At 40.4% G+C, this 22,872-nt stretch overlaps 1 protein-coding gene across 12 annotated transcripts in view; it reads right to left on the reverse strand.

Moving 5' to 3' along the window:
- Nucleotides 1–22,872, reverse strand: part of LOC121283948 (mitogen-activated protein kinase kinase kinase kinase 4) — a 355,829-nt gene that overhangs the window by 213,801 nt on the left and 119,156 nt on the right. For all 12 annotated transcript variants that reach the window (XR_005944401.1, XM_041198761.1, XM_041198757.1 and 9 more), the window contains one exon: nucleotides 16,349–16,405. Coding sequence is in view for 11 of the 12 variants with exons in the window: in XM_041198761.1 (XP_041054695.1) it covers nucleotides 16,349–16,405 (57 nt within the window). In the remaining variant the exon portion in view is untranslated. The remainder of the gene's footprint in view (nucleotides 1–16,348; nucleotides 16,406–22,872) is intronic.

Consider the following 22,872-nt stretch of genomic DNA (forward strand, 5'->3'; position numbering starts at 1 on the left):
TTCTGTCAAGTCTGTTACGCAAATACCACTCCATTATTCAAGACAATAGTGAATGAGAAATCTGGAAACTGCCAACCTGTCAGTTATGCTGAACTTACTGGAAACAATTATCAGAGATAGTGTCTGTGCATTGAACAACATGAAATGATCAGAGACCTAGGCCAGATTTGTTACAGGTGGATCATGTCATTAAAAATTCAGTTATGTTAATATAGTTGAGATGACTGAGTGGGTCACCAGCATATTGGACTTGTAAAAGATATCTGAATAACTACTGCAAGAGAGATTATTAGCACTCAATTAGCTTTCATAAAAATTAGAGCACATGGAATTAAAGGCAAACTTGTAACATGGGTTAGCAATTAGTTGCGAGGTGGCTGACAGAGAGTAAGGATAAAAGAAATATAGTCTGATTAGTGAGATGTTACTAGTATTCCCAGTTTGTTTTATATTTAAGTTTGCAAATGACACTAAATTAGGAAGCACAATAAATTGTGTAGGAGGGGACAGATAGGTTACTAATGGATATTGGCAGATTAAATAAGTAGGCAAAACTGGCAGATGGAGTGCAATGTGGATAGGCATAAAGTTATCCACATTGAATTCAAGATAGACAGATCAGAATATTTTATTAATCATGAGACACTAGGAACTATGGAGGACCAAAGGAATTGAGGTGCCCAGGCACACACACTGCTATTGGCTCGTGCACAGGTACTACAAGTAATCAAAAACACTAATGGAATGTTGGCCTTCATATCAAGAAAGCTTGAATGCAAAAGGAAGTTATGCTTCAATGGTACAGTCTTGGTCAGACTCTACCTGTATTCAATTAAGTAAATATTGGCCTTGGAGGAAAGACAGTGCAGATTCAGTGGAATGATACCAGGTGGAAAAGTTCAACTATGAGAAGAGGTTGCAGAAATTGAGCTTGCAATCCCTCAACTTTAGATGGTATGGGGTGAGCTCACTAAGATTAAATGGAGAATATAGTGAGAAGTTATTTCCTCTGGTAAGGCAATGCAGAAGGGGCCACAGAGTGTGGTCCAATGAACTATTTTCTTTATTGAATCCTGTGTATGAATAATTCATGTTCTGCAGATAAATTACAAACAGCTGCTTTTAAAAATATTCCTTTAATCTATTACAAAATTTAGCAACTTAAAATGTGCAATTTATAGGAAGCTAATTCAAATACTAGTTGCACCTTAGTGTGAAATGCTCTTCCCTGCCCCTTACAGATGTTAAAACCAAAACTTAGCATAAATTCAGCTTTAAAAGTTAATTAAATTTAAAAACAGTACTTTTTGTGAAAAGGATAAACAAACATGTGGTAATGAAGAGAAAAAACACTGACGAGAAGTGTACAGGAAAAGAAAATTGTGCAACAGATTTATTGTGCACACTTTAACTGACAGGCTTGAAATATTTCTCTGCAATGTATTAACTTTGGTGAATATTATAAGCTGGAATTTACAGCACAGAAGCAGACCATTCAAGTTAACCTGGCAATGCTGTACGTGAGCTTCCTCCACTCGATTTATTTAATCTCACTTTTATATTTTTCCCCCCTTACTTACCCAGCTTCCCCTCAAATGCATCCATGCCATTGGTCTCAACCAATCCACAGGGTAGCAAGTACCATATTCTCATAATTGAGTAACAAAGTTTCTCCAGAATTCCTTATTGGATTTAATAATGACTATCTCCACATCAACCCTAATGAAACTCTTCATAATTTTGAAGGCTTCTTCCAGGTTACTTTTCAGTCTTCTCTATCCAGATAAAAAAGCAGCCACAACTTGTTCAATTTTTCCTGATGATTATAACCATTCAGTTCTAATATTCTTACAACTCATTTCAGTACTACTTAATGCTTTTTGTTATATGGAGACGAGAACCTTGTGCAGTATTTTTAAGTGTTGTCTTAAACCGGATCTCAATTTCTCTTTGAAAGGTCAACTTTTGCTCCATCAGTTTGATTTGTGATGATACATCTAGAGCACAATTACATTTGGGAGTAGGGATTGTAGTAGCGGTAATTTGATGGAACTAGCTATTTACAAAAATTGCATGATGTTGAAAGACAATTCAACATAGGCTGAAAAACCTGAACTTCTGAAAGATCACATTTACACCATAGTCAGGGAGCAGAAGTCTAATTTTCAATAAAACTAATTGCTTAGACCTTCGAAATGCAATGGGGGCCAAATTGCTGATCTGACACCTTGGGATAAATTTTCATCTTCACTGGCTGGCCAGAGATCTGCTGAAGCATATCAATCACCCATTATAGAACACGTCCAATTTTCATTCCTTGCAATCAGTGGCCATCAGTCTTGCTAGATTACTGTCCAGGCAATGAAGAGAGTAGTTCATTTATTTGGTTCACATCAGCTTTAGCATTGCAGATAATCTACTTTTGGTGCATAAATACACCCATCAAGACCACAGGAAAAAATTCTTGTGTACTTAAAGGCAAATATATGTATCCCTGCTACAAAAAATTCTCAGTTTTTAGCAAGAAACTCAGAACAGTTGCTACAACATGTATATTCTGTAATTTTCTAGAAATGTTCATATAGTGTAGTCCCTCATACAATTAGCAGCACTGAACAAAGTTAATAAAGATTTGGTCCAGGAGTGACAATCATGCCCTATTATTTATAACTCTTTCGAGTACAAACCCGTTTCCATCTGTTTCAGATGAAGTTACATTGTTTCATAGTTTGCCATTGTGAGATTCGAGCTCTTGATCTTGGGGTTACAAACCCAGTACCATAACCACTTGGCTATTATTTATACAGCTCCTTGCTGAGCCAAAGTCTTAACGGATTTCACATGTGCCAGAAATGCAAATGAACAAAGTAGTAGATTTATAAAGAACTGTCTGCAGTTTCAGAAAAATGAAAAAGTGTTTTGCACGATTAACTTATATGAATACACAATGATCTTGCTTAAATTGTAAAAATAAAAAAACTTTTGGTTGCTTTAGTTGTATTAATATATCTCACCCCAATTCATCATGCAATAATATAGTGATTGAGTTAGAACTAGGTGAGCCATCATCCAAAAATCACCTGCAGGGAGCAAAAATACAGAGCTGCAAAGGAAAATTAAATCCAATGGTGGACACAAAATATTTAAGTTGAAGCCAACCAAGGCTTAGCTTAGACCAAGAAGCCAATGAGTGCAGGCATGGGAGAGGTTAAGGGGAGTGGAGGGGGGGCGGGATGTGGGGAGGAGGGAGGGAGGGAGGAAAATGATTTGCCATAGACTTTATTTAAAAGTTGTGTATGACAACCAGTCATTTGCAGTAAATTAAATTGCCACAATTTTGTGAAGTGATTTAACTCAAATTTCTTGGGGAAAGGGAACAAGGGTGGGAGGGGGGTGAAATGGAAAAGTTGACTTGTAAGCATCTGCCAGCACTTGGCATCTCTAGATTTGGCCTATTTGTCTTTTATCCATGAATGCAATGATTAAGTGTAGCTGGCCAAATGTTGGAGAGGCATGAAAGTTGAAGGAGGATAAAAAGCAACCCTTAGAGTAAGACACCCCTGAAAAAAAAAGTAATTAAAGTGCTACAATACTTCTAGTGACACCATCACCCTTACACCTGCGATTTTTGAAGGGCTCCCAATTTTTTTTTGAGAAAGCCAAGGTCATTTAAAGTTTTGTATTCTTACGAGCACAGTTTGGCTCTTACATCCCAATCTAATTTCTGCTCTATCATTTACTGAGACAGATTTTTAAAAATTCCTTTAGCCTTTTCTTTGTCTTTACTGAGCTCTAGTAGATAACTCTCCAGTTCATCTATAGCCACCCTGCTCCCTAATGGTTGCAGTGAGCTCTGCAGCTTCCACTGCCCTGTTAATCATTGTCACTGCAGAGTGTCCCATGAAAATATTTAAAAAGAAAGCAATCATGCCAAGAAGCTGTACCTCTCAGTAACATATCATCTTCCTCCCCCAAAGTAGCCTCCCAATACAAGGCAGCCTGAACACTGTGGACAAGGGATGACAGGATGAGAAGGAAAAACAGTAAATAGTGGAGATATTAGAACAGGATGGAAGTACAAACACAAGGAAAAAGTTGCAGTGAGTGATTATGAGAGAAAACAAAACTAAAATGAACAAAGTGAAATTAAATATTAAAATTCTCAGCAATGGACTAAGGGACTACTGGATTAAAAAAAACCTACTACGGTAAAAGGTACGAAAAGAATGGTAGCACTGAAAAAAGGTAAAAAGGTGTTAAGAGGAGGCAACTAGAAAAGTGGGAGAGAGTAATAGGCATTGAAAAGGCTACCATAGAAATCATAATTTGACCAGTACCCTTACCAATGAGGTAATTGGCCCAACTGTTAATCCATACTAGGCCATTCTAGTAGGGAGTTGTAAAAAAAAAATTGCAATTATATCATATCTTTCATATTCTTGGGACAGCTAAAGTATTTCACTGTCAAAAAACAACTTCTCTCATTTTGAAAGGCAGCTTTGCTGGAAAATTCAGCAACCATTTAAAATAGGAAGGTCCGACAATCAGAAAAGATCAAATCAATTGTGGTGACGACAGAGGGATAAATGTTAGCTAAGAAATAGGGAAAACTCACCTCCTGTTCTTCAAATAGTGCCTCAAGATCTTTTATGTCCATTTGAACAAACAAGACAGAGTCTTAGCTTAACATCTCATTGCAACACTCCTTTATAAATGTCAACCAATAGTACACTTGTCTTAGAATGGGACATGAATATACTATCTTCTGGCTCATATACAAGCACGCTACTCTAGTCACTGTACTTAGGAAGAAAGCTTTCTCTCTTTAGCTCTGGCTGCCTTACCAGCTCAGAGTATCTGTGTGCTGGACAGGGAGCCAAAGAACTGAACTCTACCCATCCCTTTTTTTTTGTTCCCTCCTTGTTCTTGAGCAGATAATCCAGGTTAATATTCCTGTGCATTATTTCATACTGTTGGAAGTGCCATCTCTCAGACGAGATCGAGGCTCTGCCTGCTCTCTAAGTTGGACATAAAAGACTCCGTGGCACTATTTTGTGGAACAACGGGGTAGTTCTTCCCCCAGTGTCCGAGTCAACATTTATCTCTCAATCAATATACTTGAAACTGATTATCTGGTCATGGTCTGGCCTGGTCAAAGTACTTGATTGGCTGTAATGTGCTTTCAGACACTGAGGTCACCAAGGACATTATATAAATTCAAGATTTTTTTTTTGTCCTGCCCATCACAAATACCAATTACACCATGACCCACCTCCACCCATGTCCCAGCCAACTACCTCAAACTTCATTCATGCCTTTGTCAACTCTAGACTCAACTCTTCCAATGATTTCCTCGCTGGTCTTCCTTCCATCATCCTCCATAAACCTCTAATTGCCCGAAACTCTGCTATCATAGCATATCTTGAACCAATCCCATTCAATCACCTTTGTGCTCACTGACCTACATCAGCTCCTCGTCCCCGGTGTCTCCACCCTAGTGCTCAAATCCTTTAAAGATTTTGCCTCTCCGAGGAGCACTGTAATCATCCCTTCGAGAACTCTGCATTCCTCAAACATAGATCTCCTGCGCTGCCCACATACTGTTAGCACAATCAGAAGACCAAGAAACTGATAAAGAAAGAGAGAATAGAATGTGAATATAAACCATCAAAAAAACAAAAATGGATGGTAAAACTTTCCTTAGGTGCATCAGGAGGAAACATTTGGCTAAGACAAATGTGGGTACCTTACAGGCAAGTCAAGAGAATTTTTCTCTCTCCACAGATACTTCCAGACCTGTTGAGTTTTTCCAGCGTTTTCTATTTTTATTACACTCTCCAGGAATGCGAGTTTTAAATCGTACCTGTACCTGTTCCCGACCACACCAGCAATTGAAAATCTGGGCCATAGACTCTATACTCTGAAATACAATCCCTAAACCCTCTAACACTTACTTGCTCCTCCTACATGGCTTTTTTTGAGACAAAACCTTTACCCTTCTTTCTTAATATCTGTTTCAATGGCTCAACATCCATTTTTGTCTGTGAGGCACATTGTGTCATTTTTCTACATTAAAAGGTGCTTTATAAATTTTATCAGCAACTCTCCAGTTTCAAGCTCAACTACTCAAAAAAAAAAGTTAGTTATGTCATAGGCATTAAAACCAGAATCCTGACCCTTGGAATAGTTGAGGCAGACTTTAGATACCTCAATGTACATCTCACACCAAAGGCCACCATCCAGCATGTCTTCCCCTCTAAGTCGTATAGGAAACCAAAAGACTAAGTTCTTAAATCCCACCACAAGGTTTTCATACTAGGAAATCAACCAGTTGAGTTGATCCAATATGAGGCTCAGGAACTTCAAACCTTCACACCTGATGCCTGCTTGAGGGACTGGGGGTGACCAGAAAGGCTGTGCAATATGCTCAACATGTTTCCACTTTCAGCCATTCTACCAGCATAGAAATAGCTAGTACAAACCATGATTGATCTTCAAATCCTGGGTCTACCAACAGGAAAAAATGTGCTAGCTTGCTTGTTGTGGGAAACAAGTCTCAATATTAGTTTCAAGAAGGTGCATTCCCTCTGGTGAAGTAAGACCCTCTCCCAACCTGCACCACCACAGAAACATGTTGCTGAAATACAAGTGGAGCATCATATGCCAATAAGAAGTCATATTCAACCTCTACACAAAGTGGCACATTTTTGGAAATGTGCTTAACAAAAAGAGGAAAAACATTTTCATGCAAATGGTTAAGGTATGGAATGCACTGCCTGAGTGTGTGGTGGAGACAGGCTCAATCAAGGCAATGGGGCATTAAACTGTTACCTGAAAAGGAAGAATATGTAGGGTTACAAGGAGAAAGCAGTGGAATGGCACTCGGGTAAACTGTTCATTTGGAGAGTGGGTGCAGACAATGGCTGAATGGCCTCCTTCTGCACTATAACCATTCTGTGATGTTGGCATAATACTAGCCCACCCAAGCATAGCAATTGCCAGCCCTGCAGCTCCTCCTCCGCTATTGAAGAGCAACAACCTCAATGGAAATGGCCGTGAGAATGAAGGGGATCATCCTTCCATTCCCAGGCCTAATTAACCAGCTGAAACCAAGGCTAAACAACTTCCAAGTCTGCTTTGTTCTCAAGCACAGACATCTAGAAAACACTGAATGCATCAATGACCCTCTCCTGCAAAGCTTCATAAAATCTGTATGTAAATGTGCATTCATATGTACAATGGTTGAAAAAAATATTCTGTGCATGCACTTGCTTGAGAACCAGAGACAAAGAAAAAGCTCAACCTGAAGAGAGGGAAAAAATTGGTCCAACTGAAAGAGCCGCCTACCATCACTGAATTCCCCACCATCAACATCCTTGACCAGAAACTGGACTGCACTAGCCATATAAATGCTGTGGCTACAAGAGCAGGTTGGAGGTTAGGAATCATGCAACGAGTAACTCACCTCCTGGCTCTCCAAAGCCTGTCCACCATCTACAAGGCACAAGTCAGGAGTGTAATGGAATACTCCCCACTTGCCTGGATGACTGCAGCTCCCACAACACTCAAGAAAATGGACACCATCCAGCACAAAGCAGCCTGCTTGATTGGCACCACATTCACAAACATTCACTCCCCTCCACCACCGAGGCACAGTAGAAGCAGTGTATACCATCTACAAGGTGCAATGCAGGAATTCACCAAGACAGTATCTTCCAAACCCACGACCACTACCATCCAGAAGGACAAGGGCAGCAGATAGATGGGAATAGCACCACCTGGAAGTTCCCCTCCAAGTCACTCACCATCCTGACTTGGAAATATATCGCTGCTCCTTCACTGTCACTGGATCAAAATCCTGGAACTCCCTTCCTAACAGCACTATGGGTGCACCTACACCACATGGACTGCAGTGGTTCAAGGCGGAAGCTCACCACCACCTTCTCAAGGGCAACTAGGAATGGGCAATAAATGTTGGCCCAGCCAGTGAAGCCTACATGCAATGAATGAATGAATGAATGAATAAAAATAAAAATAAACAAAAAGGAATCTCTCCAAAGAGCATTTCATTACTAGGATCAATTTTATTAAAATTAACAGTTACAAAGACCAACATTCTCTTGCTTTATTACATCCACTCTAGTCATGTTTTTAAAACTAGTTATAAGCAGTTAACCTGAACAGTGGTTATCCTAATTAGCTGAACAGAATAGACCTCCCAACATCCAAGAGGGGACAGCTATTTCCTTATTCTGCATATCAATTTCCATGCTGAATTAATATCCTTTAAATCAGAATAACATTGTAAAAAATAATGTAATCAGTTAATTACATTATTCCCTTATCTGAACAAAGGCATTTCCTGGACAGTTCATATAACTGTGTCTGACTAAAGTTCTGTTTAAGCAATAATGCCAATAACGTCTTCGGTCACATTGGCTTGGAAGCATTACCGATGCCAACAGTGAGAGGAAGCTAAATTGAAGTAAACAGTTATTCTGAATCAGCCCCAAGTTCATGAATATATTCTTACTCATGCTTAATTCATATGTTTGTCTCCTTTTGTAACTCAAGACAATAATTCCTGATACCAACAAAACCCACTTTTTAAAAATGAAATTAAAGCAAAAAGATAGAAATGGACAGAAGAAAAGGAAATAGATTCTGAACATAATTCTACAGGCATTTGAATTTTGCAATTTGGGATAAAGAACAGGAATATCATCCTTTTATAGGTATAATGTTCTACAATGCTAATAATCACACAAACTTTAGTAGAATGCATTTAATATAGATGTCCTAGCAAATGAAGCATTTCATCATTAAGCACAAAGGCACAGTATTGATTATTGAGCATTAAGTCAACAGCAGATGAAGACTACCACAAAATTAATATGGCCAAGCAGCTGTCAAATTTATGACAGACGGCAATGACTTTTGGGGGAATACATTTCTTGGCTAAGATAAAACAATGAGAATTTGTATTCACAGATTTAACATAAGAACAATCCATAACAATTTTTAAAGGCATGGTAGGAGTATTAGTTAAGGGGCCGCAAGCCTGAAAATTGTATTTTCAGTAGGCTTTTGAAGGAAGGAATTCTAAAAACTAGAGTCAAATCAGTTGAAGGCTTTTCCATCAACAGGGGGACAAACAGACAAAAGACGCACAGAAAGATAAAAGTCAGGACATAGCAATGCAGAAGGGAATTAAAGGCTGCAGGAATAGTAAACGCGCTGTTTTGATTCTCCAGAATCTTAGATTCTAGGGCTGTCCCTCTGGATTGAAAGGTAGTAAATGTAACACTGCTGTTCAAGCAATCAGGGAGACAGAAAACAGGGAATCATAGTCCAGTTAGTCTGACATTGTTAAAAGCATGAGGTTTATATGACTATTGTGTCTTAGGATTATATCTTTTGGTTTAAGATTACCATGGTTTGGGACTGTATTTTTAAATGTATGTTAAATGAAGAGATTCATGTGACCTATGCTGCATTATGTAATGTCATGTGTAATCTGCCTGACAAAAAAACTGGGTGTATTCCATTAAAAAAGGAGAGTCACACTGCATTATCAAAAGGGAGGTGCCAAATGTCAATGCCTGGATACAATGACAGCAGTTTATAAGGCCACAATAAGACAACCTGAAGTCTCCTAAAACCCAGAAAGGTGTTATCTGCATCAAATTGTAAACACTTGTGCTGGAACCTGTTCCTTTGCTCCTAAGATGAAAAGCAATAGTAGTTAGATAGCTGATTACTACTTGGATACATGGCTAGTGTATTTCCCGTTGCCTTGAAGGGGAGGGCAGGAGAAGCCATTTTGAGATTAGATTACAGACTTCCCCATAAACCTGGAGGTATCACAGACACAAGGCAGTCGCCATTTTGATTTTGGGTGACTGTGGGCAACTAACAGAGAACAAGAGTAAAAGATGGATGTTGGCCAGGCCTGCACCTTAAACAGAGAAAATGCTGACTCTTATTGTTCCATCATATGAAATGCAGGTGGGAGCTTGCAGTCAGTTTGAAAATTAAGTTTGTGAGGTGCTAAAACAACACTGGAGGCCCGCTTGCTGAAGTGAAAGGAAGGGTCCCCAGGAAAACTCTCACTGTGGAAGATAGCATTGGGAAAAGAAAAGAACATAAGTAAAAGTCTTAAGAGTTGCAGAACACTTTGGATTGTTCCAAGAAGAGTAAAAACTACTTAAGAGATTGAGTAACGTAATAAAATTGGAGCTTTCAATTGTTAGTAAAAGTGAAAGGGGAATTTTCTGTTCAGTTGTTTGAAGTATAAGTTGCCTACAAAAGAAAAACAGCTTCATTAAAGGCAAAACACCATTAAGTCACTGGTGCAGTGGAAGTTCTTTTAAAACATGAAATCTTAACGTGTCATCCTTTCGGCTAAAAACTGGGAGTTCAAATTTTTCTTTAAATCATTGTTGGTCTCTATGGCGATCATAACATTAGTCAGGAAAATTGCAATAATCGATTACGAAGGACATAAAACGGGACACTTGGAAAATCACAATATTAGCCAGGGTCAACATGATTTTAGAAAAAAAAGAAGTCAAGCTTGACAAATCTATAAGTTTGTTGAGGGTGTAACTAGCAGGGTAGATAAAGGGAAACCAGTGGAAGTAGTGCAATTGGATGTTCAATAGCACTTGTTAAGCTGCCACAAAGAGGTTATTACGCATAATTAGGGATCATGGGATTGGGAGAAATATATTCACATGAATAGACAATTGGCTCATGAACAAAATATACAGGGAGTTGGAATAAATGGGTCATTTTCAAGTTGGCAGGGTGTAATTAGTAGAGTGCCGCAAAGATCAGTACATGGGCCTCAGCTATTTACAATTTATACAAATGAATTAGATGAGGGGACCGAGCATAATGTATCACAGATATTGGCATGCAAATCAACCTCTGAAGCCTCGAAATATCCCTCCAAAACGGGTGTTGACTTACACGCAGAGTATAAAAATGAATTGCCGATATGGGTGTCACAAGCATCTGATGCAAAGGGTGGGCATGTCTTAAACTCCCACACAGCCCATTTGACCCCGTGCGTCCGGTTACTAAGTACCGCCAAGTAAAATTTGCATTTGAGAGGTGAAAAATTGATACTGATGGGGTGGTCTTAGACACCAGGTCAACTTATATGCCATGATTTAAGGTTTCTAAATTTGCTCATGATACAAAGTTAGGTGAGAAACTAAGCTGTGAACAGGGTACAAAAAGACTGCAAAGCCAAAGAGACCAGTTAGATGATTGGGAGAAGATCACAGATGGGTGTAATGTGGGGAAATGTGAAATGATCCACTTTGGTAGGAAAAATTGAAAAGCAAAACGCTTATTTTTGAAAAAGGGGAGAGAATAATAAGTGTAGGTATTCAGGGGTATTTGGGGTCCTTGTATATGAATCATAGGTACATGTGACCAGAGAAGCAAATGGAATGTTATAACTCAACCTTGCAATAAAATCTAAGATTGATAAAGTCCTGTTGCAATTACATAGGGCTTTGTTAAGGCTACACTTGGACTAGTGTGTATATTTTTGGTCTCCTTACCTAAGGAATGATATACTTGCCTTGGAGAGAGAGTGCAACAAAGACTCACTAGAATGATTTCTGGGTGAGAGGGCTCTGCTCATGGGGGAGATCAAGTAAAATGGACCTTTACTCTCTGCAGTTTAGAAAAATGAGGGATGATCTCATTGAAATATATAAAATTCTTACAGGCTTGACAGGATGGGTGACAAGAGGCAAGTTTCCCCTGGCTGGAAAGTCCAGAACTAAGCGTCATTGTCTTAGATGAGGAGATGGCCATTTAGGACTGAGATGTGGAGAGACTTTTTCACTCAGAAGGCTATGAATCTTGGGAATTCTCTACCCAAGGGTTGTGGATGCTCAATGAATGCATTCAAGGCAGGGGTCAATAAATTTTTAGGCACTAAGGGAATCAAGGATATTGAGATAGGATGGGAAAGTAGAGCTGACGCAGAAGCCTTGACTTTATTAAGAAGTATTTGGATGTGCACTTGCGATGCCGTGGCATACAAGGCTATGGGCCTAGTGCTGGAAAATGGGGTTAGAATGCTTAGGTACTTGTTTGACCGGCGCAGACTTAATGGGCTGAAGGGACTTTTTCTGTGCTGTGGACCTCTCTGACTCTATGATCTGGGATGTCAAGATTCATAAACCGCCTACAAAATTTCTATGCAAATCAAATGATCCTGCTATTATTTGATTGGCATTACAGGAAGATTTTTAAAAAAGTATTTTTCCAGAAGTGCATTATTTCAAATACTGAAATAAGTACACTAGATTATAAAATTAACTGACAAAAATAAAATTAGTTTATGAAAACACAATGAAACAAATACCATAGCAGTCATCCATGTCCATTATATTGTATGTGGTAAAAATCAGATTTACAAGAATGGTTCCAGGGATGAGGGACTTCAGTTAAGAGGTTAGATTGGAAAAGCTGGGGTTATTCTCCTTAAAAAGCTTAGCAGGTTATTGATAGAACTGTTTAAAATCATGAGACAGAGTTGATAAACCATTCCCAATGGCAGAAGGGCCAAGAACCAGTGGACACCAATTTTAATGTCAAAAACAAATTATTGCGGATCCTGGAAATCTGACCTAAAAACATAAAAGGCTAGAAATACTCAGCAGGTCTGGCAGCATCTGTGGAGAGAAAAACAGCTATGATTTCAGGTCTGTGACCTTTAACAAATGCCGATAGACCTCTTGAGTATTTCCAGTATTTTCTGTTTTTAGTGTCAATTTAAGGTGCATTGGTAATAGAACCAAACAGTGACAAGGAAAAACTTTTTTTAAACACAACAGGTAGTTAGAATTTGGAATGCACTCTTGAGAGTATGGTGGCAGCAAATACAAATTGAGGCTTTCAAAAAGAAATTGGATAAGCTCTGAAGAGTCAAAAAATTTGCAAGACTTCCAGAATGGATGGGAAAATGAGACTACAAGAGTTGCTTTTCCAGAGAACCAGCACAGCTACAATAGCCTGTATGGTTGGCCATTCAGTGATTCAGTACAATTTTCTGTAAGAATACACACTAGGGGGGCTAAAAAAAACAATAAGCTTAACTCAATTGCTATCTGACTACATAATAGGAAACAATCCAGCAATTGCTGGTATGCCTGCAGTCTAAGCATCAAAGCAGTGTTTTGTCTGTCCACCGGCTGTGCCCAAATTGACCGCCCCGTTTCCTAAATTGCAACAGCAACTACAATTCAAAGAATAACTCAACGGCTGAGAAGTGCTTAGGGACATCTTGAGGTTCTGAAAGACCCTATATAAGTGCCAAATCTTTCTATCAAATGTAATATTTAAGAAGCCGAATGCATTTAATATTGGCTACATTGCTGGGAAGATAAACCTGGGTGCAAAAAAAGTACAAACTGCAGCAGAAGCTTACCACCTGTGTTCCTGCTAAGTGCCTGCGTGGCCACGCAACAGTCTATCAAGTGTCATGCACTAAACTATTACAGGCACACATTCTGATGGTTAAATGAGCTTCACTGCCACTCTATAGGCCATGAGCAAAGAAATGGAAGCTGCGATGGCAGGTGGCAGCGAGTGGGAGGGCGGGTGGGAGAGGGCAAGCAGGTGGAGGAAAACTGGAAGTGGCGAGGCAGGATGGAGTGCTGGAGGTGGTGAGTAGATAAGCAAGTGGGAGGGGCGGGGGGGAAAGCGGTGAGTCAGGAGAGGTGGAGGAGGAAACCGGTGAGCAAGAGTAAGTTGAAAGTTACTAAGTTAATAAGTGATGTTAAGTTAAGAATTATTCAGAGCATTTTTGGGCCTGTAATCCCACTGATCCAGTCATTCTACTGCAACTGGTTTTGTAGCATTGCAGTATTAAAGGAAGATTGATCCCAAAGACATTCAACCATTAAAAATTAAATTCAAGGGAAATTCTTGGGAGTTCTGAAAAGTTTTAGATTCCCATACCAGATCTCCAAATTAAATGCAAAGGTTCCTGTAAGGTTAACTCATGGGACATTTTAAACTGTGCGTCCTACCTCTCTCCAATTCACTTTTGTTTGCATGTGAGAGGCAGTTTATGTTAAAAATTCTGAACTTGTTTATTTCTTCAAAATTCATAGATTTTTAATCTAAAAAAAAGCTGGAGGTGGAATAACTATTGTCCCAAGAACTAAAAGGTCATTCTTCCTCCTGGGATTCCATTCTCTCTTCACAATGTTCTCTTGCCCAGTTTTCAAACGTAGTTTCACCCTTAAATAATCATTTAATTTACAGGACAATGTCTCTCCGACCTTCACCCTCTAGTTCACAAGAGCCAATCTCTTTCCAAATTCAGAGACACTTTAATTCTGCCTGAATATGTTTGTTGATGTGAAGAAATGACTGCGCTATTTTCCTCACTAGTCATAGCAGTTTTAAGAAAAGAAAATACTTAAGCTGAAAAAAAAGTTGCTTTTTCCATATTTTTTACCAATTCAAAAGACAAGCCTCCTTAGCTCCTTCTATTTTGATCTTGTCAAGATGAAACAAAAAGATACTTATCATGTCTTCTTCATCGCTACCAATTCTTCTGTCAAATTCTTAAAATACAATATAAAAACAAACAAATGTATCTCTCATATATGTTAAGGTCGTGGTTATCATACTGAACGTAAAACTTAGAAGTTGAGAGTTCAAACGCCGTGGTAAATTTAAACTTAAATTCAGTAAATCCTGTAATTTGTGGACTAGCATGTTATTGTGTCAGCTGGAGGTGGTATTCTTTCTTCTTCTCCTTCCAGACCTTTAGTAACTTATATACTCGTGGCGCACATCCAGACATCGCCTTGATATTAGTGCATCTAAAATTCATTCAGAACATGAGCAGATAAGAGGGATCCGTAGATCCAGAAAGGCACCGGTGACAGGCATTTTTCTGTTCATTTCTTGCTATGATAGAATCCGTGGCAGAGGCAGGAGAAACTGACCCTTCCAGTTTCTTTGGAAACCAAGACTGAAACTGAGATTTGAAGCCAAAACTTCTGGGAGACCGGAACTGGTTGAAACCATATAAAAGAACACAGAGCTATCAGAGCTCAGATGATGATCCCGGTGGTACTGTGCAGGCAGGCTGAAGATGATGAAGATCCAGAAGCTGCGAAGAGGCAAAAAATAATTGCTGCAGCTTGATGATAATATTGTGGATCTATGCCATCCAGACCGTCATAAGCAGAACTGAGGAGGTTCTGCAGACGTGAGCCATTTTTGGTGAAGACTGTGTCCAGAGAACTCCAGTTGGTTGTACACTGCTGTCAGCTGGGATCAGGGCAAATCCTAGAAGAGGAGGAGCTGAAATTCTTTGAGAGGAAGACAGAGTTTTGAAGGACTTTGTGGCTGAGATTGAAAAATATTTGGTGGTCTCAACCAAGATCATAACATTGCTTATTGAAAAAAAAACAGTAAACAACACTTCAAACACATTGAAGAGCCTTTTTAAGTCACTGCTGGATAAAAATTCTAAAACTGGTTTTGTTCGGTCAACTGTGTATGAATTTATTTCTGTAAATACCACCATCATATTGTGTGCATTGTAACAAACAAAACAATCTCCCTTTATTATGCATTCTCGTTTGTAGAAAAAACATATAACCTAAGAACCCGTGAGAACAAGAAACTTAAGAGAATGTTGCTGAATAAATCGATCTCTAATTATGGCCTGTCAAGGATACAGAAATAATATCCATCCAATGTCATTTTGTATTCCATTTATAATTTATGTTAAGGTCATGGTTATCACACTGAACGCAAAACTTAGAAGTTGAGAGTTCAAACGCCGTGGTAAATTTAAACTTAAATTTAGTAAATCCTGTAATTTGTGGACTAGCATGTTATTGTGTCAGCTGGAGGTGGTATTCTTTCTTCTTCTCCTTCCAGACCTTTAGTAACTTATATACTCGTGGCGCACATCCAGACATCGCCTTGATATTAGTGCACCTAAAATTCATTCAGAACATGAGCAGATAAGAGGGATCCGTAGATCCAGAAAGGCACCGGCGACAGGCATTTTTCTGTTCATTTCTTGCTATGATAGAATCCGTGGCTTCTAAATGCATTGGACAATATGTTAATACTGCCCCTACTTTTAACTTTTGTCATGCCCTATGAAATGTCAAACCTCCACCAGACAGGGCTAGGTTAAACAATGAAGGCTATAAAGTCAACATTTTACACAAAATTTTAATTAGAATATATAGCTTTCCATTGTTTTATGAACGCAGAAGCAAGCTAAATAACTCAAATGCAATTTAGGTATTGGAACTATTATATAGAAATGCTGTTGGCTCACCTCCGTGACATCCATAACTTTAATAGCTGCGAGTTGACCTGTTTTGACATGGCGACCCTACAAGAAAAAATAAAGGCATTAGAATACACAAAAATCTTCAATGACATGCCAATCTTAGATGGCTTAGTAAAATTAAGCCAAATAATTATCTGTCCGAAATGAAAATATTCTTCAGTCTGAATCCGTTTTAATGTTTTAGTTGACGGGCAATATGATCGGTGCAGGCTTGGAGGGTCGAAGGGCCTGTTCTTGTGCTGTACTTTTCTTTGTTCTTTGACTACAATTCTCCAGTTCAATTCACATGCCAGTAAAGTCTAAAAAACAAGCTATTGCATAAAACAGATATGTTTTGTATAGCAAAGGGAAACAGCAATAAAAACAAGATTTATTCATTGCTAGCACTTAGCAACCAGTTTGAAATCTATTCTGTTGCATGCAAATTTTTTTTCCCTTCAAATAGGGTACTGTGCTAAGTTCATTACAACATTTTAAATTAAGAATTTCCATTCTTTTTCAAAAAGCTTGCCCAGGTGTGCAAATCTCTTGCCTTCCTTCCTTGAAGCTTAAACCCATACTACTTCTACAAATTAAAATGTAATTGCTCTAATCTCCTGTCAAACAATAATCCAAATATAAACGGATGCAGATATTCAAATTCCTTTTATGCAAATGGCACCTGCATTTTATTAACAACAGTGAATGGATAATTTAAATTATTATGCCATAACCCAAATTTCTCCCTACAAATTTCTCTTCTTTCTTCCTTTACCTTTCCACCAAATAATTCTTCATCTTTGGTGCATGCAGTCTTTTCAGCTCCTTTTGACCTAATTCCTTTAAATTCATCAGTCTTTCATTCTCTCTACCCTTTAATACATTTCCAGCCACCTCCTGGACCACACCATGTCCTGCAGACTCTTATCACTAACAAGGCAAACATCAGCCACTTCTTTGTCACCCTCAGTCCTACATCCTCCCACCCCTTCTCAACCACACTTACTTCCGCATCCACTCCAGGGTTAAAAAAACTCATTATCTACTGCATTCCCTAACTCAACTGCATCTCTTGCCTTTCACTCTTTAGCCACAAAATTATGACAACTTTCTTAACCACTCCCTTATTTCCATCTTTGACACCCTAATTGCCAACAAAACCTTCATCTCCCAGCCCTGCTCTTCCCCAGTACAGCAGCATGTCCACTCCCACTAAATCTACATGACACAACCTTTTAAAGTGCCCGGAACACAAACAGTTTTTAGCCATCCATCGCCAGTTCTGATAGGACCACAGCGAGCTCTAATACATATCATTCTCCTCTACCCCAGAATCAAAAGCAAAGGTAGACAAAAATTTTCAGTGTGATAACACAAACATGATTAACACTGCACTTGCTTTGAAATGCAATAATGTACTGTTCTAAATCATAAGCAAATAAACTACGATTCAAAAATGGCATCACTTCCTTATGGCCCATATATTGTGGTTCTTACAATCCTTTGATTTGTTGGATTGATTTCTTGAATTGTTGAAGCAGTCCTGAACACATCATGGGGAATTTAACACAGAAGTGGTAGCAATTATAACTGAATTTAATTAAAACTAAAATAAAGACATTGATGTGCATTTGTATACAGTCATTTTCTGGACTTCAGAAATTATGGTTTAAACTTAGTTTGCATGCAGCCAATATTAACTAGGGTTACAAGTCGGAGCTTACCCACTTCTGCTTGGCCAGGTCATCCTGAGATTATTTTACAGTTGTTAATTGGCTAGGGGGTGAGACTTATACCTCAACCTACCTCAGAGTTGCCAGCTTATTCAGATGACTGGCATCTCTCATCCCAGCAGCGCCACTGGGAGCGGTAGCCACTGCTGGCATTACAGGCAGTTCCCAAACACTGAGGAGCCATGGATCTAGATGAAGAGGCGAATGAGGTTTTCATTGGGGCCAGGGTGGCAGGCCCCAGAGAGCAGAGTGTGGGTCAAGGAAAATACCATGGAGGCGGTTTCCATTGGGAGGAGACCATTAATTGGTCTCTTAAGGGTCTAAATTGGCCCAAGGACAAGCAGACTGCCCAACATCTCCCCTGCCAGTGGTATAATACCAGTAGCAAGAGACACGTTGCCACCGCCATGGCATTCTATTTTAGCCGAGAAGGAGGGAGGGTATAAAGACCCACCTTGGTTCCGTCTGTAGAGTGGCCAATCAAAACAAACTCCTGGGAAATGAGGAAAGAAAAATGAGTTTCTGTTCAAGGGTGCAAGGTTGAAACTATAGCTAGAATTTTGACATTGATGGGCAGGTGGGCCCCACCGGCTCAGCAGCGGGCGGGCAGCCGATCTCCGTCGCCGAAACAGGGCCAGCTGCCATTTTGAGTGGGCGGGCCTCTTAAGGCCCGCACAGCTGGCTGCCCAACAGGAAGCGCATAGCACTTCTTGTGCGGTTGGTGGGGGGGGGGGGGGGGGGGGGGGGGGGGAGAATGATCCCCCATCTGTCAAAGTGCTCCCTGAGACTAAGTGCTGTCTCAGGGAGAGCACAATGTTTAAAAAGCTTTAAAAATAGAGCAAGAAAAGCATTATTAACATATCCTCTCATGTGACATTGTCACACGAGATGGGATATGTTACTAAATACACGTAATCTTTAAAAAACATTTTAAAAACTGAGATGAAACCTCATCCCGCCGGTGGATGAGGTTTTATCTTTTTTTCAGAAGCCCATTGGGGCTCCTGGCCTGCCCACCAGCCTTAAGGTTGGATGGGCAGGTCTTTCAATGAGCTTAATTGACAGGTCGGCGGGCGAACAGCTGATTTCGCTGTCTGCCCACTTTTCTAAAAATCTAAATGGACCGGGATGACATCGGGGATTCCTCCCGATGTCATCCTGCATCATTTTCCCGTCAGCAAACGGGCACCCCAAATCGCCGACTGGCAAATTCTGGCCTATATGTTTTGAGGAAGCTTTTAAAGGAAATAGTGGCTGAAGTGGAGGCAGGGGTTGGGGGAGGCGGTAGGGGAGAAGGGAGGGCAAGGGAAGTTGAATGTCAAAGGAGTTTGGGAGTAAGCTCCAGAAATTAGGCCAAAACAGCTGAAGGTCCTACCACTGATTGTGGAGCTGAAGGAGGCCCAAGTCAGAAAACATAAAGAGCATAGCTAGAACATACTGGAAGAGGTTGTACAGATAGAGGGAAATTAAGTAACAGAAGCATTTGGGGAGGACAATAACTTTGAATTTGATTTGCATCAAGTCTGCAAAATTTAGAGGGACAGTGTGTAGACGAATGGGGTTTAAGTACAGGACAGAAGGTGAGCAAACTATGCAGCCGTTAGAGGAAAGGGAAGTGCTAATTTGAATAGTGATGGGATAAGAGTAAGCACTCTTGGAAATAAACAAAACATGAAACTGAAAGTCACTACTTGCTGCTGAAATAGAATGGGGTCAGAGGCAAAGATATTGAATTCTTGGAAGCTGTTGATGATTTGGATTTTTCCAAATCTAAACTGGAAAAAGTTCGGGTCAATTCACAACTTGATGGACAGTCTAGCATCAGCAAAGTAGAGAGAGTCAATGATGTTTCTAGATAGTCACACATATCACACTAGCCCCATGCATAAGAATTTTATCCAATGGAAGTAATATGTAAAGGAAGTTCGAGAAGCACAAACAAAGCATATGTTAGGTCACTTGTACTTAGTGTGGAAATTCTCATGCTCTTTGGTATTGTTTAGAGTTTTTTTCAAACAGGTGAATCTATCACTGGCTCATGATGCAATAAAAGACTGATTATGAATAGAGCAGTCAGTATTCTTCTGCAAATTAAAAATGATTGAACTCCTGAATCATTACACTATCAAAAATCGCTACAAATTTAAAAAGGTTTAAATTTTCTCAATGCAAGGGCTGCTATCTCTGTGACCAGATCACTGCAATTCTGGGAGAGAAGATCTCTTAGATGGTGGAGGATATAGTTCTCATCTTTTCATAAAATTTACTCACCGCAATTTTTGGAAATGTTCTAGTGAAACTTCACCTTATCATGATACCAAAATAATCATATGGACCCAAAGGTAGAGCTTTCTAAATGGGAGAGCAGTCTTTATAAAAACAAAAAACTGCAGATGCTGGAAATCCAAAACAAAAACAGAATTACCTGGAAAAACTCAGCGGGTCTGGCAGCATCAGCGGAGAAGAAAAGAGTTGACGTTTCGAGTCCTCATGACCCTTCATGACCCTTGTCTTCGTCTCTGTGCTCACTTCTTTGGGTAGGAGTCCTCTCCCCGTTCAACGGATCCTTTTACCCACCTCCAATATTCTCCCACCACCTGGATCCCTCCCTCTGGATTCTTACCTTCTCTTGATCTTTTCATTGAGAACTGTCGGCGCGACATTAGTCGTCTCAATTTCTTTGCTCCTCTCACCCATTCTAATTTCTCTCTCTCTGAACTTACTGCACTCTGTTCTCTCAGGTCCAACCCCAACATTGTCATCAAACCCACTGACAAGGGTGGTGTTGTTGTTGTCTGGCGCACTGACATCTACCTCACGAAGGCTGAGTGTCAACTCGCAGACATTTCCTCCTACCTCTCTCTGGACCATGACCCCACCACTGAACATCAAGCCATTGTTTCCAGGACTGTCACTGACCTCATCTCCTCTGGAGATCTTCCTCCCACAGCTTCCAATCTGACAGTCGCCCAACCTCGGACGGTCCGCTTCTACCTCCTACTCAAAATCCACAAACAGAGCTGTCCCGGTAGACCGATCGTCTCAGCTTGCTCCTGCCCCACGGAACTCATTTCTCGTTATCTTGACTCCCTTCTCTCTCCCCTTGTCCAGTCCCTTCCCACCTACATCTGTGATTCCTCTGACACCTTACGTTACATCAACAATTTCCAGTTCCCTGGCCCCAATCACTTCCTCTTCATCATGGACGTCCATTCCCTCTACACCTCCATCCCCCACCAGGATGGTCTGAGGGCCCTTAGCTTCTTCCTCGAACAGAGGGCCAAACAATCCCCATCCACCACTACTCTCCTCCATCTGGCTGAACTTGTTCTCACACTGAACAATTTCTCCTTCAACTCCTCTCACTTCCTCTAAATAAAAGGTCTGGCTATGGGTACCCACATGGGCCCCAGCTATGCCTGTCTCTTTATAGGGTATGTGGAATATTCCTTGTTCCAGTCCTACTCCGGCCCCCTTCCACAACTCTTTCTCCAGTACATCGATGATTACTTCGGTGCTGCTTCATGCTCTCGTCGGGACCCGGAAAAATTTATTAATTTTGCTTCCAATCTCCACCCCTCCATCATTTTCACGTGGTCCATCACTGACACTTCCCTTCCCTTCCCTGACCTCTCTGTCTCAATCTCTGGTGATAGACTGTCCACCAATATCGATTACTAGCCTACCGACTCCCACAGCCACCTCGACTACAGCTCCTCACACCCCGCTTCCTGTAAGGACTCCATCCCATTCTTTCAGTTCCTTTGCCTCCGTTGCTTCTGTTCTGATGATGTTACCTTCAAAAATAGTTCTTCTGACATGTCCTCCTTCTTCCTTAACCGAGGGGACCTCCCCTTGCCCACGCAAAAGATGCAACACCTGCCACTTCACTTCCTCTCTCCTCACCGTCCAAGGGCCCAAACACTCCTTTCAAGTGAAGCAGCATTTCACTTGCATTTCCCCCAACTTAGTCTACTGCATTCGTTGCTCCCAATGCGGTCTCCTCTACATTGGAGAGACCAAACGTAAACTGGGCGACCGCGTTGCAGAACACCTGCGGTCTGTCCGCAAGAATGACCCAAACCTCCCTGTCGCTTGCCATTTTAACACTCCACCCTGCTCTCTTGCCCACATGTCTGTCCTTGGCTTGCTGCATTGTTCCAGTGAAGCCCAACGCAAACTGGAGGAACAGCACCTCATCTTCTGACTAGGCACTTTACAGCCTTCCGGACTGAATATTGAATTCAACAACTTTAGATTTTGAACTCCCTCCTCCATCCCCACCCCCTTTCTGTTTCTTCCCCCTTCCTTTTGTTTTTTACCAATAATTCATATAGATTTTTCTTTTCCCACCTATTTCCATTATTTTTAAACCTTTTATGCCCTGCTAGCCTTTCCACCCCACCCCCACTACAGCTGTACCTTGAGTGCCCTACCATCCATTCTTAATTAGCACATTCGTTTAGAAATATCACCACCTTCAACGCCTTTGTTCTTTTGTCTGTGAGATCTTTTGATTATCTGCTCCTATCACTGCTTGCTTGTCCCAACAACCACACCACCGCCCCCACTTCCCCCCCCCACCTTAAACCAACTTATATTTCACCCCTCTCCTTAGATTCACTCAGTTCTGTTGAAGGGTCATGAGGACTCGAAATGTCAACTCTTTTCTTCTCCGTCGATGCTGCCAGACCCGCTGAGCAGTCTTTATACTTTGGAATTTTAAAAAAGATGTCTACAGTCCTGATAATCAATTAAACCCCAGCAATATTATTTATCTGCATCATCCATGTCCAA

The sequence above is a fragment of the Carcharodon carcharias genome, chromosome 11 (assembly GCF_017639515.1).
Source record: "Carcharodon carcharias isolate sCarCar2 chromosome 11, sCarCar2.pri, whole genome shotgun sequence".
Taxonomy (NCBI): Eukaryota; Metazoa; Chordata; class Chondrichthyes; order Lamniformes; family Lamnidae; genus Carcharodon; species Carcharodon carcharias.